This window comes from Equus quagga, chromosome 9 (assembly GCF_021613505.1).
Source record: "Equus quagga isolate Etosha38 chromosome 9, UCLA_HA_Equagga_1.0, whole genome shotgun sequence".
In the NCBI taxonomy this organism is placed as follows: domain Eukaryota; kingdom Metazoa; phylum Chordata; class Mammalia; order Perissodactyla; family Equidae; genus Equus; species Equus quagga.
Window position 1 is genome coordinate 65,358,180 of NC_060275.1, and position 16,660 is coordinate 65,374,839.

Here is a 16,660-nt window from a genome sequence, read left to right on the forward strand (position 1 = left end):
GGACAGCGCAGGCGAGACTGCCTGGAAACTTGCGAATGAGACACATCCTGGCCGAGGCACCAAGGAAACATGGAGGGGATGGATACACGGACTGAGAAACTGCAATGAATCCTTCTGCCGCTGAAGCAACAGCATTCTGCTTTCGAGTCTGTAACCCAGCCTGTCAGCCTTTCCCATCACCTGAGAGAGATCCCATGCACAAGTTCAAAGTCCTCAGAATCCTCAGGGGGGATGCACTGGGCCCTCTCCTGAGAGCAGGGCCTGGGCCAAGGCTGAGAGAAATCAGCAGCCTGGCCAGACTGAATCAAGAGGGCAGCCTCGGCCACCAGTGCTGCCGTCCCCACCCTAGGGCCCTCCCTGAGCCAACCTGGGAAAGAGCTCAGGTGGGGTGGGGAGGCTGGAGCGGCCGCAGGGCCTGGCAACTTGCTTGGCTGGGATTGTATGGCAGCTCTGAGCCCTGAGCCTTCCAGAGACCACCCTGGATCCCCAAACAGAGCTTGAAGCCAGTGAGGGGCCCGGGCTACACACACACCATGCACGGACCCAGGCGACTAGGTGGAGGGGAGACCCTTTTGCTCTGAGTGTGGGCCCCATGGCATCTGCTCTCCTCTGGGCTGGTGAACGGAGGGGCCCTCAGTTCCCCCGCCGTCCTGCACCGGTGGGTGGGCGGCTGCAAGAGAAGAGAGAGTACTGACCGCTGGGCGGTTTAGGCCGTGGAGGAGCAGGCTTCTTCGGAGGCAGAGCGGGAGTGTCCTGTTTACTTTTAAAGGGGTCATCTGAGAATCCTGCCCCTCCAAAGGAGGAGGTGAAAGGGCCAGAAGTTGGGGGCTGAAAGAGAGGACACGAAAGAGAGGCAGAAATAACTGTTAACACGGAGGCAACGGACGTCCATTGAGCCGATGCTCACATACAGAGAGCCTCAGCGAGGCCCCCAACCCTCCAGGCTGTGCAGCACAGCCCCTGCTCGGTCCCAGGGTCTCTCACAAGCCCCCTGGAGTCCTCCAGCCTCTGACAGGCAAGCCAGCAAACAAAGAGCAGGCGAGAGCAGCCCCATGAGGGAGTGCCCCTTCCACACAGGCCATCCCACCCACACAGGGACAATGGGTATTCCTGACCCCAGAGTCCCCTGGGCCTCCAGCTCATGTTTCAGAGATGCGCCCACCCTCACCCTGTGCCGCCTCCAGGCTAAGTGCTGGCCTGTGTGGCCAATGCCTTCCATCAGTGACAGGCAGCAACAGGCATCTGATCAGAATGGCACCAGACCCTCTCATGCCCCTGGGCTGCCTATGGGTGCCCCTCAAGTGAGTCAAGTCGGAGCCCACGCTTGACTGACCAGCCCAGCCCACCATTGTTGGCACAGCCATGGCTCCTCTGTTGGGCTCTTATCACATTTGGCCTGGACCTCCCACTCCTGCTCCCACCCACCCCTACATCACCTGTCTCCAACCCAAATCAAACCCGATCACCCCAGCGACAGATAGGTGCATGGAGAGAGGGATGCGTGGCTAGGTAGATGGGTAGAGATGACAGACAGGTGGAGAGATATGGAGCACTGAATGGTCCCAATGCCCACAGGCAACCTCTAAGCACACTTTGAGGCATGCAGGGCCTTCATCACGGCCCCCCACTGCCTGATTCTTCAGCCTCATCCCTGCAGTCACCCCCATCCCCTCCCAATGATTCCTGGGTCCCTGGAATCCTTTACACCAGTGTCTCCAGGCCCCTGAGCACATGGGGTCCTCAGATGGGAGGCTTGTGCATGCCCACCTCCTCTGTGTCAGCACAGGTGAGGGGGCAGCACACCTGCTGGCCGAGCCTGGGTGGGCAGTGACTCATCTCTGTGTGCACCCCCACCTCAAACACCAGCACAGCACCAGGCTTGACAAACCGCAGGTGAGCTGGCTCCTCTCGGGTGACAGGGCCTTGGGTACCCCAAAAAGAGAAGATCACTTTCCCTGGGGTTGGGGAACCACTTTTACTAAAATAGAAAATAAGCAGGAAAAAGTACAGCAGGAAACACAGAGCCACTAGAAACAAAGGGATTGGTAGAAACTGGTGTAAAAATGCTAGTATGGTCCTCAAAGAGCAAGGAAAGGAGACACGAAATCCATGGGAGGGCAGGAGTTGGACAGGGCACAGAGAGGGCATTTCATGTCCCCTCCACAGGGGGCAGGCCTGAGGACAAAGACAAAGCAGCAACACAATGGTGCACACATGGGACTCTCTTAGATAAGCTGGACCAACCAATTACTGGAGCAGTGGGGAGAAGGGGCGACTCCAGTCGTGGAAGATGGCTCCCCCTCCGCCAGGATCCAGTCACGGGGACACGGCTCCCCCTCCGCCAGGATCCAGTCACGGGGATACGGCTCCTCTAGGATCCAGTCACGGGGACACGGCTCCCCCTCCGCCACGATCCAGTCACGGGGATATGGCTCCTCCAGGATCCAGTCACGGGGATACGGCTCCTCCAGGATCCAGTCACGGGGACACGGCTCCCCCCTGCCAGGATCCAGTCATGGGACTGGCTCCTCCTCTAGGCTCTAGTCATGGGGACAGCACGCAGCAGCCTTGACCTCTGGTATCTAGTTATAGACACTAGTCTCAGGTGAGGGACAGGTGGCAGCCCACAGGATGAGGAGGGGCCTGGAGAGGCTTCTGCACACTCTGCTGACCCCCGTGGGAGATGCTGGCTCTGTGCTGATCTTCTCACCACATCTTCCAAATAGCCTTGGGAGGGAGTCCTACCGTCACCACTTCCGTTTTACACATAGGGAAACTGAGGCACAGTGAAGAGATGCAGCCTGCCAATCACCGCACCTCAGTGGTGGAGTGAGGGCAAGAACCCACGTCGTCTGCCTTCTGGGTCAGGAGCCCTGGGCGTTGCCATCGGCTGCTGGCAGCCTGCCTCACAGTAGGTTTGGGACCATGTTCTGGGCAGTGTCCCTGTCCTTAGGCCTATGGAAGAGACATGCGTGGATGCACGTGAGAGGCAGAGTAAGGCAGGAGGAGGCGCAGAGGAAGATGGGGGTCCAACGAGGAAGACTCGTTTCCTTGCCAGGACCACCCTGGCATACCAGGAAGCTCTGAGAAGGCTGCAGGGCTGTGGCTGCAGGGCTGTGGCAGGGCCAGGAGGTGCCTCCCTCCATGCTGCTGTTCCCCTCTCCTGGGCTCTGTGACACTTGTCCCTTTAGGCATGAAAGTCGGGGAGTCTCTTTGTAAAACCTGCTGCTTGAGTTTCCAGAACATCCGCTTGGTCAGGCTGCAGAGCACAGTGGTCAGGGTGGGGTCTGGATGCCCTGCCACCTACTAACAGCTCCGTGTCTCGGTTCCCTCATCTGTGAAATGACAATAATGACAGGCCCTAGCGCACAGGGCCGCCGCAAGAATGCAAGAAGGTAACGCATAAAATCACTCCACCTGGCTCCTGGACGATGTTAGCACTGAGACGGCATGACTATTATCACGCCAAGGCTGCAGACATAATGAGAGTTCTTGTTGACACCTGCAAAAGACCCTGGGAACGTCCCGCCAGCTGCAGATGCTTCGCTGCTGCCGCCTCACGCCACCCGCAGTGCCATTCCCAGAGGAAGGCGGCACGAGAGCTGAGGCACGGCGGCCCAGCTTTAAAATGGTGCTCTGGGGTCTGCTGCTGGGAAAAGAGTGAGGTGGGGACAGAGAGGGAGGGAACACTGGTTCTTCTGCTTATGCCTCCGCCACTCACAGAGCACAGCCCAGGCCCAGGGCTCACGTGATTTCCACCACAACCTGAGCCGGGCAGGCAGGAATCCAAACCATTTTCTTAGCAGAGAGGTGGTGTGACTGGCCCCAAGGCCCTCCCTCGTGTGGACTCCAGTCCTTGTCCTGGGAGCACACCAGCTCTGGGGTAGGAGGGCAGAGGGGCACCAGGAACCCTCTGGATGCACTCCCAGTCTCAGGTGCACAGTGTCCTTTTCTCTCCAGGCCATGCACTGCCTCCTGGACTGTCACCCAACTGGAGCGAGTGCTCAGCTGGTCGCCGAGGCAGGGCCCACCCTTGGGAGCCGCACCACCCCTGGCTTGGGCAACAAAGGGTTCGGAGAAGGGGGGAACCTAAAGGGTCCACTCAGCTCAGAGTCCCTAACACGTGAGAGCCAGCAACACACTAAAACCAGAGCTGCAATGCTCATCCTGGCTGGCTGGGGCCCCGTGGGCCAAGCTGACTCTCCGCCCGCTTCTATGTAAACCCACCGAGCGGCTCGCTCCAACGTTCCAACTCAATGCCTGGTTCCCCCGCGACAGTGAATTACATCACTTCCAACACCAAAAAGCCTGTGTCATTTCCAAATCCCAATTTCCACAACTTCTAGTTTCCCAAGAAGCCTCCTTTGGGACCCAATTTGTCCCCCCTCGGGCTGGGGCTTCAGGGAAAGTTGCTATTTTTAGAAGAGTTTCAGTGAAGCCAGTCGGGGCTCTCCGGGCTGGCCCGGAGTGAAGCATGCTCAGAAAAAAAAGGCAGACAGAAAAGCCAGTGTGAGAGCAGCTCTCAGAGAAACACGCGCGGGCTCACAGTTTAAAAAACTAGGTTAAAGCAAAAGAGTCTTAGCTCTTCAAAAACAGCCCTAAATAGCAATGCACGGCTTCAAATGACCAACCACCTATCAAGGATTTCAGACACGGCTCTTTTTCAGGGGGGAGGGGTGACACAATCAAGTTCAAGTCTTGTTTTTATTCTCAGACGCTCCCTGAGATCTAATTTGGGGGATTTGCTTTTAAAGCAAGGTAATGGAGTTTCGGATCGACACCTTCTGGAAAAATCTCTGTGTGTGGGAGGACCTCAGCTAAGAATGAGAGCCAAAGAGCCTCCCAGAAGAAGAACCTCCTGGGATCAGATTGCTGGCTGTCGTCTTCCCTTAGGGCTGCCCCACAGAGGACACTTTGATTTAGGGGAAGTTGAAAAGGGGCGCCCGTGGGCCTCGCTTCCCCACCCACTCAGAAGGGGAAAAGCTGGAGATGTGAAAAACAAAAAAACAAGAAAAACCAAGAAGCCAAAAAAAAAAAAACCACCTTCTTGCCACTTTACTTTCATTTCCTTCAGCATTTTATTTATACACACAATGTTGTTCTTGAAAGACAGAAAGGGAACCAAAAAGGAAAAACAGAGTGACAAGGTCAGGGCTCGGTGTTCAGCTGGACAGGCGCACGAGAGCGGAGCTGCCGGGACCGTGGAAACGGAACAGCAGAAGGCTGGGGACGAATTTCCCCGGCCCCATCCAGCTCCAGCCCACCCAGCACCTCCAACAGGAAGGGGCGCTGGCTCAGAAGTCACGGTACACGTGCATGTGCGGCCTGATCGGGGACACGGGGACCAGGAGAGGGAAACTGGAATTGGAAGAGGGAAAATGCAACTTTAGATTAGAAGGGACAGAGAGAGGAGGCCCAGGCCCTGAGTGGCCGTGGGGAACAGAGACCACCCGGAGAAGGGAACATGGTCTTCCTGCCTTGCAGGGTCCTCCAGGCTGGCGGCCCTGCAGGGACCTCCGCAAGCCCACACAGCCTCCATTCGGACACTTCTTGAAATAGGGGCCTCGTTCGTGCCCTGGTCCTTGTCCTAGCTCAGGCCACTGCTAGCTCTCACTCCCTCTGCCTCCAGGGCCAGCCTCCCACAGGGAGAGAGCCCACTTGCGACTGCTCGAGAACACAAGACAAACCCTTCCCTGGAGATTGCTGCCACCAAGTGGCAGAAGTTTTCTAATTTAAGGAGACGGTTTCCTGCTCACTAAGCAGGGACAGAAGCCGAGGACACACGGCGCCACTCAAGGAGCAGAGACGTGTAACAGCCACTAAGCGACACACAGAGGGCCAATCCCATGCCCTCTGGTGCCTGCCAGCCAATCCCAGTGTCCCAAGGGTCCATGTCACAGCGTTTCCATATGAGGGATGGAGGCTGGTTGTCCTCCAGGCACTGGAAGGAGAGAGGCCACCCCACCAGCACCTCTGGGCTCCCTCCTGGGTGGCCGACGGGCGAACAGATGCTCCGCCTTTGGCCAGAAGCTGGATGTGCCACCGCGACAGTTTATGCTCACACACTTATTTGAAAACCTAAACAGAATCTCAAGTGTTTCTCGGAAGCCGTGCGCCACAGTCACACTTCGGTAACCACAAGCGCTCAGCATCCAGACAGTCGTGTACTCCTGGGCTGAGTGAACAGGGAGCACGCAGGCAGGACGCCCCGAGGAGCTGGCTGGGCGGGGGTGAGCTGGTGCGGGAGGCGCAGGACTCCTCGCTGCAGGGGCTCAGCTCCCACATCCGGGGGCTCCCCGCCCCGACCCCTCCCCACCTCCTGGCTGTGAGCTTTCCCTAACTAAGAGGCAGGGCTGGGGACAGGGACTGTTTTCTGCTCTTGGCCGATGGGACCTGGGCTGGAACAGGCCGCTGGTAAAGATGGGTGGAATGAAAGCAGAAAGTTGGGCCCTGTGGCTCTAAGGCCCTTTCTCTCTGAGGGATCCTGCCCTCACCAGCCTCAGGGGCTGCCAAGGAGGAACAGAGCACAGGCAGGTGTGGGGGATGCGGACTTGAGGCTGAGGTGAGGCACACCTGGGCTGCTTTCCTAAGTCTCATCAAAGAAGCACCTGCTCACAGTTAAAACCAAGAGACACTAAAAGCTACACTGAAGAGCAGCAGACCCTCGGCCCGCTGCTTCTCCCACTTGCCGAGGCCAACGCTTTCAATTTCTTAGCAGTTTCTTCCGTAATTTACCTCAGTAATCATGGGCTTCTACTGTTATTTCTTGACCTGCCATTTTGGACACGACCTACTGACGGACTTCTTGACACACTGAAGATTCAGCTGTCCCCACACGGTCCCCCAAGCCCCTTCGACAGTGCTCTAACTCCATCTGGGGCTATATGCACAGCCAGTTAACCTAACTATGGCCACAAACACTGTTCAGCCCAACAACAGCATAAATGTTGTCCATCTTGGACAGCTCGCTCTTCACCTGTATATTTATTTGCTGAGGCTAGGCCTCGCTTTTCACACCCCTTGAGGCTACTGTTCACAGGTGGCTCCAGGCATTCGGCTCACTTTCTCCAGACACCTCCTGCCTGCCAGCCTGTGGCCCACAGTCCTGGCCACGGTTGGTTGCACAGCAGGCCAGCTTCCCATGACCCTCCTGGGCCCTCTGCCTAACACCCTGAGTGTGTGCAGCCACAGCGAGGCCTTATCACCTGAGACCCGTCAGCCAGCAGACACCAGTGGGAGCAAGGAGGAGGCGATGGTGCTCATGCTTCAGCAAGGGACTTGGGGCTCTGGCAGTTCTGCTCAGAGGACGAGGAGGCAAATGGGCCCGATCACAGGCACGGGTGCTACTAGACCCAGCCTGCTGACTCACCACCTTGTGGGAGGACACGTTTCAGTTCGACAGGTGCCAAGGGAATGCATACATGGGGTTAACAAGTACGCCTGGCAGCCCATGACAAGACCATGACAAGAGGGACAAGGACTGGCAGAGGCACGGGGGCTCCATGGGAGGGGCTTTACCTTGGACATCTGGCTGAAGTCAGCAAAGCCCTCAGCACTACTGAAGGAGCCACTTCCGAAGGGGTCCAAGGTTCCAAAGGGACCTGCAAGCAGCACCAACAGAGGCCGAGTTACAGGGCTTTCCTGGGACACGCCTCCTGGGGTCAAGGGGCAGTGTCGCCTCTCGGTACTCAACAGTCCCCAAAGCAGGCGATTTGGGGAGGTCACGTTTGTTTGCTGGGGTCGTGCATCGGGGTGCAGGTCCTCAACAAGGCCTTCTGCCCACCCCTGTTGTGGCTTGAAGTTGGTGTAGTTCGGCCAGACGGTTTCTTGACATGACAGCCAGCTCGGGAGAGCCAGAGGGACTCTGCCCCATGTCTATGTTTCAAGCCAGCACTGTTCACAGTCAGCAAAGGAGCAACAAGTGCCCTGTGGAAGCACAGCCTGCTGTCCCAATGAGTCAGGAGGGGAGAGGGAGGGGACCCACTGTGCACATGATTTATGTGGGGAGGTCATCTGTGGGTAGAGACTTTTGCCGAGCTTTCTCCCTTGGTGGGACAATTTTCTGGAGCAACCCACATGCCCACCTATGATATCAAACTCTGTAACCAATAAGCGGGAGCTGCTAGGCAAAGTGGGGCCTGTTCCCAAAAGCAACAGGGAGTCACAAATGCTCCCCTTAATGCACAAGCCAGTACCCTTGGTCAAACTTTGGATTCTTTTAGGAAACAAATCCAAAGGTACAAACCAAAGATTTATACAGAGGAATTAGTAAAGAATCACTAATAATTTTGGTGTTATTACCAAATTGCTATTGCCAAGCTTCCTTTCCAGAAACATGATAGCTCTTGCGGGGGAAGATGAGCAGCCAGGGGGTACTGGCCTTGGCCAAACCGCCTCAGGTGAGGATCTGGGTGCCACTGACTAATGACATAAACACTGAAGACACACCAGTTTTGGAAACAAAAGCCTTAAGTGGGTGGGCTCTTTCCTCAGCCCAAGGAAGAATCAGAAGGAAAATAAGCCATTAGTCTCACCTGATCCTTTTGAAGAGAGGCTGGAGGATGAAAAAGGATCACTGGATTCAAAGGGGTCAAGCTGAGTAAAAGGAAAGAGGAAAGAGTAAAAAGCAGTTCATTTATTCCACCATCCATTCATTCAGCCACAAACTTTCCTGGCACCTATGTACACTGTATCTGGTGCTGAGCTGTGGGGAGGATAAAATGATTTAAACTAAACTCCAGCAGAGTAAAAGCTCACCAGACTGATTCTTCCTGCAGATAACACCTATCAACTCTGGACAAAATGCAAAAAGAGATGTAAAAAGCAACCCCCAAAGGCTCAGAAAGCAGGCAGACTTTGGAGGAGGCCTGAAACTTGGCAGACGAAAGCAGTACAAGGTTGAGTTTTCTATTTTGACAGCTATAGTCTGAGGGTGTCAGGAGGCTAGGATCCCAACAAAAAACTCGCTATCTTTCTGCCCAGAGGAGGGAGGTCCAGGACAATCACAGCCATGGGACAGGGACAGAGGATCCAGAAAGGAGAAGCAGAGAATGGGATTCCCAAATTCCGTGATAAGCTCTTCCCAAGTTAAGGGCTGACTCCTGCCCTGTGCATGGGTGGGCAGACTGAGAGCAGCCTGCAGCTAAAGCCGCAAGTATAAAACCATAGGCATGAGAGAGTTTGCAGTCTGAGTCTCACCAAATGAAGTGCCTGCTGAAACAAAACCATCCACACTCCGGAGGAATGTAACAGAATCCAGTTTCCACAACAGAGCACTCACAATGCATAGGATACTTCTCTAAATTACTCAATATACAGAGAACCAGAAAAATGCAGCCAATTCTCAAGGGAAAAGATAATCAATGGAGCAAATTCCATGACAACCTAGATGCTGGAATTCTCAGATGAGGACGTTAGAGCAGCAATAACTGCATTCAATGAGAAAAAAGAAAGTACGCTTAAAATGAACAAGATAGGAGATCTTAGCAGAGAAATAGAAATTATACAAAAGAAACAAATGGAAATTCTAAAACTGAAAAGCACAACACCTAGAAAAAAAATTCACTAGGTTAGCCAAACAACAGATGATAGAGAAAAAAATTAAGTGAAGTTGAAGACAGATCAGTAGAAATTACTCAATCTGAAAAAAGAAGAAAAGAGAAAGAAAAGAAAACAGACCATCAGGGACCTGTGGGGACAATAGCAAAAGGTTTAACATATGTGTAAGTGGAATCTCAGAAAAAGAGGAGAAAGAGAATATGGCAGAAAAAGAAAATAGTTGAAAAGTTACCAAATTTGGTGAAAGACATAATTCATGGATTTAAGAAGCTCAGCAGGCCCTAAACAGCATAAACACAAAGAAAACCAGACATTTCACAGTCAAATTATTGAAAACCTAAGATACAGAGAGGCTCTTTAAAGCAGCCAGAGAAAACAACACATTACATCTGGGGGAACAACTATTTCAAAGACGATGACTTCTCGTCAAGGGCAGTGGAGGCTGGAAGGCAGTGGAACAACATCCTAAAAGTGCTGAAAGCAAAAAATAGTACTAGATTGAGCACAAATACCCTTCAAGATGAAGCAAAGTAGACTTGTATTACAAGAAGTGCCAAAGGAAGTTCTTCAGGCTGAAGGAAAACGATAAGAAAGGGAAAATCACATTTTGAGAAAGGAATAAAGAGCATTAGAAATGGTAAGTATATGAGTAAAATTAAAAAACGATTTTTTTCTCTTAATTTCTTTAAAATACATACAACAGAATAAAGCAAAAATTCTAAGATTGACCTCGAAGTTTATAATATATTTAGATGCATTACGTTCATAGGACAGCTATAACATAAGGTACTACTGGTTAAGGGGAGCTGGATGAATGGACCTGCAATATGGATATATAGCTGCAAGTTTTCTACATTTTACATTAAATGATCTTATATTAACTCCAAGTGGCCTATGAAAAGTTAAGAGTGTTATATGGTAATCCCTAAAGCAACCTCTAAAATATAACAAAAAGACATACGGTTAAAAGAGGCCAGTAGTACAAGAAAATAGAATTCTAGAAAACAAACAATCCAAAAGAAGGCAGAAAAAGGGGAACAGAAGAACAAAACATAGGGCATAAAAAGCAAGCAAATAATAAAATAGACTTAAATCCAACCATATCAATAATTGCATTAAATGTTAATAGACTAGACACTCCATTTAGAAAGCAGAGATTTCCAGACTGGACTGGAAAGCAAACTCTAACTAAATGCTCAATACCAAAGGACCTTCATATGTAAACACTAGACAGATTGAAAGTACAGGGATGAAAAAAAGATATCATGCAAAGAACAAGCATAAGGAGGATGAAGTGGCTATTTTAACATGTGCTACAATAGATTTCAAGACAAAGAATAACACCAGAGGAATAAAGGGAACTTTTATAATAATAAAAAGGTCATTATGCATCAGGATGATACAACAATCATAAAAACATAGGTACCTGACAGAGCTTCCAAATACATGAAGCAAGACTCAACAGAAATAAGTGGGGATAGAGATTACTCCACAACCATAGGAGAAAATTTTAACATCCCTCTCTCAGCAACTGGTAGAGCTAAAAAGCAAACAAACAAAAACAGTAAAGACATAGATGACCTGAACAATACTATCGACCACCTTGACCTAATTGGCATTTATAGAACGTGGCATCCAACAACTGCAGACATTCTTCTCAATTGCACATGGTTATGTGCACCAATATGGATCATAAAATCAGTCTCAATAAATTTAAAAGGACTGAAAACATACAAAATATGCTTTCGAGTAACAACACATTTTTTTAGAAAAAAATATTACAAGATATCTAGTTAAAAAAAAACTGGAAATGAAACAATACACCTTAAATAATCCATGGTTCAACAGAGAAATCACTAGGGAAACTGGAAAATATCTCAAACTGAATGACAATGAAGACACAACATATCAAAACGTGTGGAATGCAGCCAAAGCGGTGCTCAGAGGGAAATATGTAGCTTTAAACATTTATATTAGGAAAGATGGTCTAAGATCAATGACATAAGGTTGTATCTTAAGATGTAAGAAATACAAGGGCAAAGTACTAACTCAAAATAAGTAAGAGGAAGGAAATAATAGAGTAGAAACCAATGAAATAGAAAACAAACAGGAGAGAAAATTAGTAGAGCCAAAAGCTGGTTCATGGAAAAGACAACAAAATTGATAAAGACTGGGAACACAGACTGCCAATACCAAGAATGAAAGGGGAATCCCATGACAGTTTCTTATAGACAGAAATGTTATGAATTAATTCCTGCCTTCAAGGAGCTCTGGGTCTGGTGCTGCAGACCGAAAGGTCCATGGAGAAGAGACAAACCAGGGAATGTGTAAGGTGGGGACAGAGATGCAGCCTATAACACAAAGGGAGGGCATAAAACACCCTCACTTAGGAAAATTCTCTATTCAATAACAAAGTCACTTTTTTTGCTTTTTAAATCCTAGATGATGCCAATTTATTCCAGTCCTTTGGGCCTAATACTGTGCAAAACACATGATTTACTAGATGCTGCGGGGGCGGGGGGCACACATGTGCCTTGCACACTAATTGCGGACCTGGACGTCCTCCTGCTGTGACCAGGACTCACGGAGGCAGTCGACTCCAGTGTCACCATCAGTGCTGTGCACTAGGACGATGGCAGGGCGGTTGTGTGGAGGCTGGGGTGGTCTGTGGGAGTGTGTGGTACTTTGTTTCATTTTGTCTTTGTTGGGAGACAGAGCAGCAGTGGGGGCAGGTGACAGAGCAGAGAACCCAGCCGGAGGGCCTGAGCTGAAGTAACGGGTACAGAAAGGGACGGAGGAATTAGTGGTTCGGGACACAGACCACCTGACTTGGGCTCCCTGGACCGCTGGATGTGACGCCCTGCTTCACAGGAGGAGCCTCACAGGGACTAGCATGAACAGTCACTTCGCCATCCAGTAATGGGACCTGGCCCATGACCCAGCTCCTGGGGAACCGCCTGGCCTCACACAGCACACATGGCCCGCACTGGTTGGGTTAGCGAGCACAGTTGCAACAGGGGAGCCCCTGGCTCAGCCCACAGGGGAGGACAAGGAAGGGTTGCCTTCACACAGGCAGTGCCATCGCCTTCCCGGGCTCACTCACCTTTGAGGGTAAAGGAGGGTTTTTCGTGAAGGGGTCTGAGGTAAACGGGTCGTTCTTTGTCTGTTTCTTAAAGAAGTCATCGGAGGCAGAACCACGGAACGGGTCACTTTCTTTGAAAGGATCCCCTCCAAATGGATCTAGATGATGTTTCGGAAAGTACAAAAAAAAGCCTCCTGAATAAACAACATTATGCTTAGCGAAAAAACCCAAATAAAAAAAAGCACGGAACTGACTGATGCCATTTACATGAAATTCTAGAAAAGTAAAAACCATAGCAACAGAAAGCAGGTCATTGGTTGCCAGGAGCCTGGGGGCAGGGGTGGGGATTTGGGGGGCACAAAGGAATCTTTCAGGATGATGGAAATATTCTCTATCTGACACAACTGTCCACATTTTCAAAACTCAGCTAATTATACACTTATAATTGGTGAATTTTGTTGTGTATAAAATACCTGTCAATAAAGCCAGTTTTAAAAATAATAAAAATAAACACCGTGGGTAAATCCGTAGAGATAGAAAGTAGATTAGTGTGGGCAGGGGTGGAGGATGGGGGGACTGCTCATGGGGACAGGTCTCCTTTTGGGTGATGAGACGTTCTGGAACTAGATAGAGGTGATGGTCGTACAACATTGTGAATGTGCTACATGCCACTGAATTGTACACTTAAAATGGTGAATTTTGTAGGTGAATTTCACCTCAGTAAAAAAATAAAGAAAAAGCGCTAACTAGGCAGCACGATGCCAACAACACACCCAGTGTGCTCATTCCCCTCGAATGTGGGGTACAGCATGGTGACTGGAGGAGGGGAATGCCCCTGTGCCCAGGAGGCAACAAGACAGTAGGCTTCCATGCAATGCAGGCAGCCGTCCTTCCAGGACCCTGCCGCCACCCCTGCTATGTGCTGACAGAAGTCCTGGGGTGTGGGCACTACGTGAACCCCCTAATGCCGCCACAGGTGACCCCAGCGGGCACAGTGACCCAGTTGCTGTGCGTGTGGCTGAGCGACCGCCTGGCTACCAGGAGTGTCTTTTCTAGTTCTGCTTCTCGTCGTGCCTTCAGATTGGCAAGAAGGGACTCCTGGCCGTGAGAGGGAAGACGAGGTTGTTACCAGGCTCCTTCAGCGGCGAACCTCCCAGCTGCCATGTCATGGGAAACCTGGTGGAGGAGACTGGACGGGCTTTGCCATTTCCCTCAACTTGAACTACTAACGGAAATATTCTGAGGACTAGTCGACGAAATGTTTCTTTTAACCAAGGGTTTTTTTTTTTTTTTTACCTGTTGAAGCTGTCTGCTGTTCTGCAAAGGGGTCATTCTGGAACGGGTCACCTGGATTAAAGGAGAGAGAAACACATGTTTAACTCTACGGCTGAAATGACCTTGGCAAATCAAAGTGGAGAGCAGGGCAGCCACTGGCAGAGGCGGTCTTTGACAGCTAAGCCCTTTAAGATGACATGAGAGCTCCTGTTGGCTGCTCAACACGGGCCAGAGTCAGGGAAGAGGCAGAATGAGCCAGAAGTCACTCTTTTTCTATGCCCTACTTCACTCTCATAACTCAGCTCCCTCTCACCTCCCTTGGCTACGAGGACACGGGACCCCAGGGCTGCCCAGTCCTCAACCACACAGCTGGCCCAGGGGCAATGACGAGAACAGTATGTTGGGGTCTCAGGAGCTGCCTGAGCCAACCTTGGCCTTAAGGTGCTCAAACTCGAAATCTGGAACTGGAAAGGCACTCCTGTTGCCCACTCCCTGCCTTGGCATTTTTCTCACAAACGTATAGATAGCCTTCTTGGAAGTACCGTTTTGCTCTGAAAAAACTGGAGAAACTTAGGAAATCTTGTTTCTAGGAATTCTTGGTTACCTTGACTCGTGTGTGGCTCTGGGTAAACTTACCACATTAAGACCACAGATTTACGTGGGGATCTGCCACTTTGTAGGTGGTTTCACAATCGTGATTCCACCTGATGACCTCATCAGCTGCGAGAGGTGAGCGAGGAGGAACTGACCACCACTGGCAGATGGGAACTGAAGCATGAAGAGGCTAGAGGCCGCCCATGCCACCCTTGACCATGGATGTCTTGCTGTGAGCTTGGAGCTCTTCCTGCCACACCTCAATGCCTCAGCTCTTTAGTTAGCTAAGTGAGGGGAAAACACAAGAGGCTTATGAGGCTCAAAGAATCCATTTCTGGCCAGCCCTGTGGCCTAGTGGTTAAGTTTGGCATCCTCTGCTTAGGCGGCCTGGGTTCAGTTTCCAGGCAAGGACCGACACCGCTGGGGCCGTGCTGGGGTGGTGACCCACAAACAAAATAGAAGAAGACTGGCAACAGATGTTAGCTCAGGGTGAATCTTCCTCAGCAAAAAAAAAGAAGAATCCGTTTCCTCCTCCATTTCAGAGGGTGATAGCTCCGCACTTGTCTAATCATTGGACAACCCAAAATGATACAAAATAAATGGCATTTCCCTGAGAAAGCGGGCGCCAAGTGAGGTACCTTTGAAGGGATCGGCTCCTTTAAATGGGTCAGATTTGAAGGGGTCTTCTGCCTGGAAAGGATCCGGATGCAATTCTTGGGCATTGTTGCTGAATAATAAGGCTTTATTTTTGAAAGGATCATCCTATAATTTTGTGAAGAGACAGGACAGGGATTTTATTATTTCAGAGTTAAAGCAAAGTACAAAATTCATACCTAACTCACACAATTCCCCCTTTAAGTGACGTGACCCTAAAGAGAATGATTTTAAAAAATCATTGAAGGAACACAGACTTTAGTTAATAATAATGTGTTGACATTGGTTCACTAGTTGTGACAAATGTACCATACAAGATATTAATAGGGGAAGCTGTGAGCGGGGTACAGAGGAACTCTCCGAATTATCTTTGCAATTTTCCTGTAAGTTCAACACTCTTCTAAAACGAAAGTTTATTTAAAAATTGAGTGGAAGCAAACCCAAACATCCATTGACAGACGAATGGAAAAACAAAATGTGGGATATACAAACAATGGAATATTTATTATTCAGCCTTAAAAAGGAAGGAAGTCCTGACACAAACTACAACATAGATGAATTCTGAGGACATCATGCTAAGTGAAGTCACACACAAAAGGACAGATACTGTGTGATTCCCCTTATACTCGGTCCCTAGAGGAGTCACACTCACAGAGACAGAAGGCAGGACGGAGGGCACCGGGGTGGGGGGGGGGGGGTGGGGAGTTAGCACTTAATGGGATGGAGTTTCAGTGTGGGACGATGAACAAGTTCTGAAGACGGATAGTGGGGATGGCTGCTCAACCATGTGAATGTACCCAACACCCCCGAACTGTGCAGTTAAAAATGGTTAAGATGGTAAATTGTATATTCTATGTATTTTACCACAATTAATTATTTTAAAAAATCACTGAGTCAGAAAAAAATCCTATTTTTGGAAATGTCAGAAAGAAAATGCAATGAGCCACCCACCAACTGTAGCAGGGGCCTCAGTGAAAGGTCTGACCTCCCTCAGCATCTTTTTCTCAGTGTGTGCCTAGGCGGGCATTTCAAAAGAGGCACTTCCACACCAAGGACCACGCTGGCTCTTTGCATCTGGGGAGGAAGCGAGTGCTTTGCAGTTGCAACTACTAGAGCATGTAAAATACTTTGCATTTTTTAAAAATGTGCTTATTTCTAGAAACAAACAAGAGTATTTAAATCAGAAGAAAAAAACACTTGCTTTTGAAGAGCACATTTTTATAGTGGAAAATGTGCCTAAATGGGGAGGCCCTGCCAAGTACGTGGGAACAATGCATTTGGTTAGAAATACTGAGCATATTTTGGTTAAGGAAGACACACCATCAGTGAAAACATGAAGGTTTCGCTGTGATACGAAAAAGCACAACATCCTCACTGAATCCGGTAAATGTGTCGGCATCCATGGGGCTGGCAAAGTCACCCATCATTCCAACTGACCAGACAATTAAAGAGCTAGGCATCCATAAAAATACAGACAATGGTTACGGGGGAATGACA

At 50.1% G+C, this 16,660-nt stretch overlaps 1 protein-coding gene across 20 annotated transcripts in view; it reads right to left on the reverse strand.

Moving 5' to 3' along the window:
• The window catches only part of EPS15L1 (epidermal growth factor receptor pathway substrate 15 like 1), a 93,501-nt gene that overhangs the window by 20,938 nt on the left and 55,903 nt on the right, over window positions 1–16,660 (reverse strand). For 10 of the 20 annotated variants that reach the window (XM_046671034.1, XM_046671042.1, XM_046671037.1 and 7 more), the window contains 6 exons: window positions 15,148–15,271; window positions 13,937–13,987; window positions 12,662–12,798; window positions 8,535–8,595; window positions 7,519–7,601; window positions 696–828 (listed from right to left, as the gene is read on the reverse strand). In XM_046671034.1, coding sequence (XP_046526990.1) covers window positions 696–828; window positions 7,519–7,601; window positions 8,535–8,595; window positions 12,662–12,798; window positions 13,937–13,987; window positions 15,148–15,271 — 589 coding nt within the window. Of the gene's footprint in view, window positions 1–695; window positions 829–5,072; window positions 5,359–7,518; window positions 7,602–8,534; window positions 8,596–12,661; window positions 12,799–13,936; window positions 13,988–15,147; window positions 15,272–16,660 lie in introns of those variants that run through there. The other 10 variants (XM_046671041.1, XM_046671039.1, XM_046671047.1 and 7 more) reach the window with 5 other exon arrangements.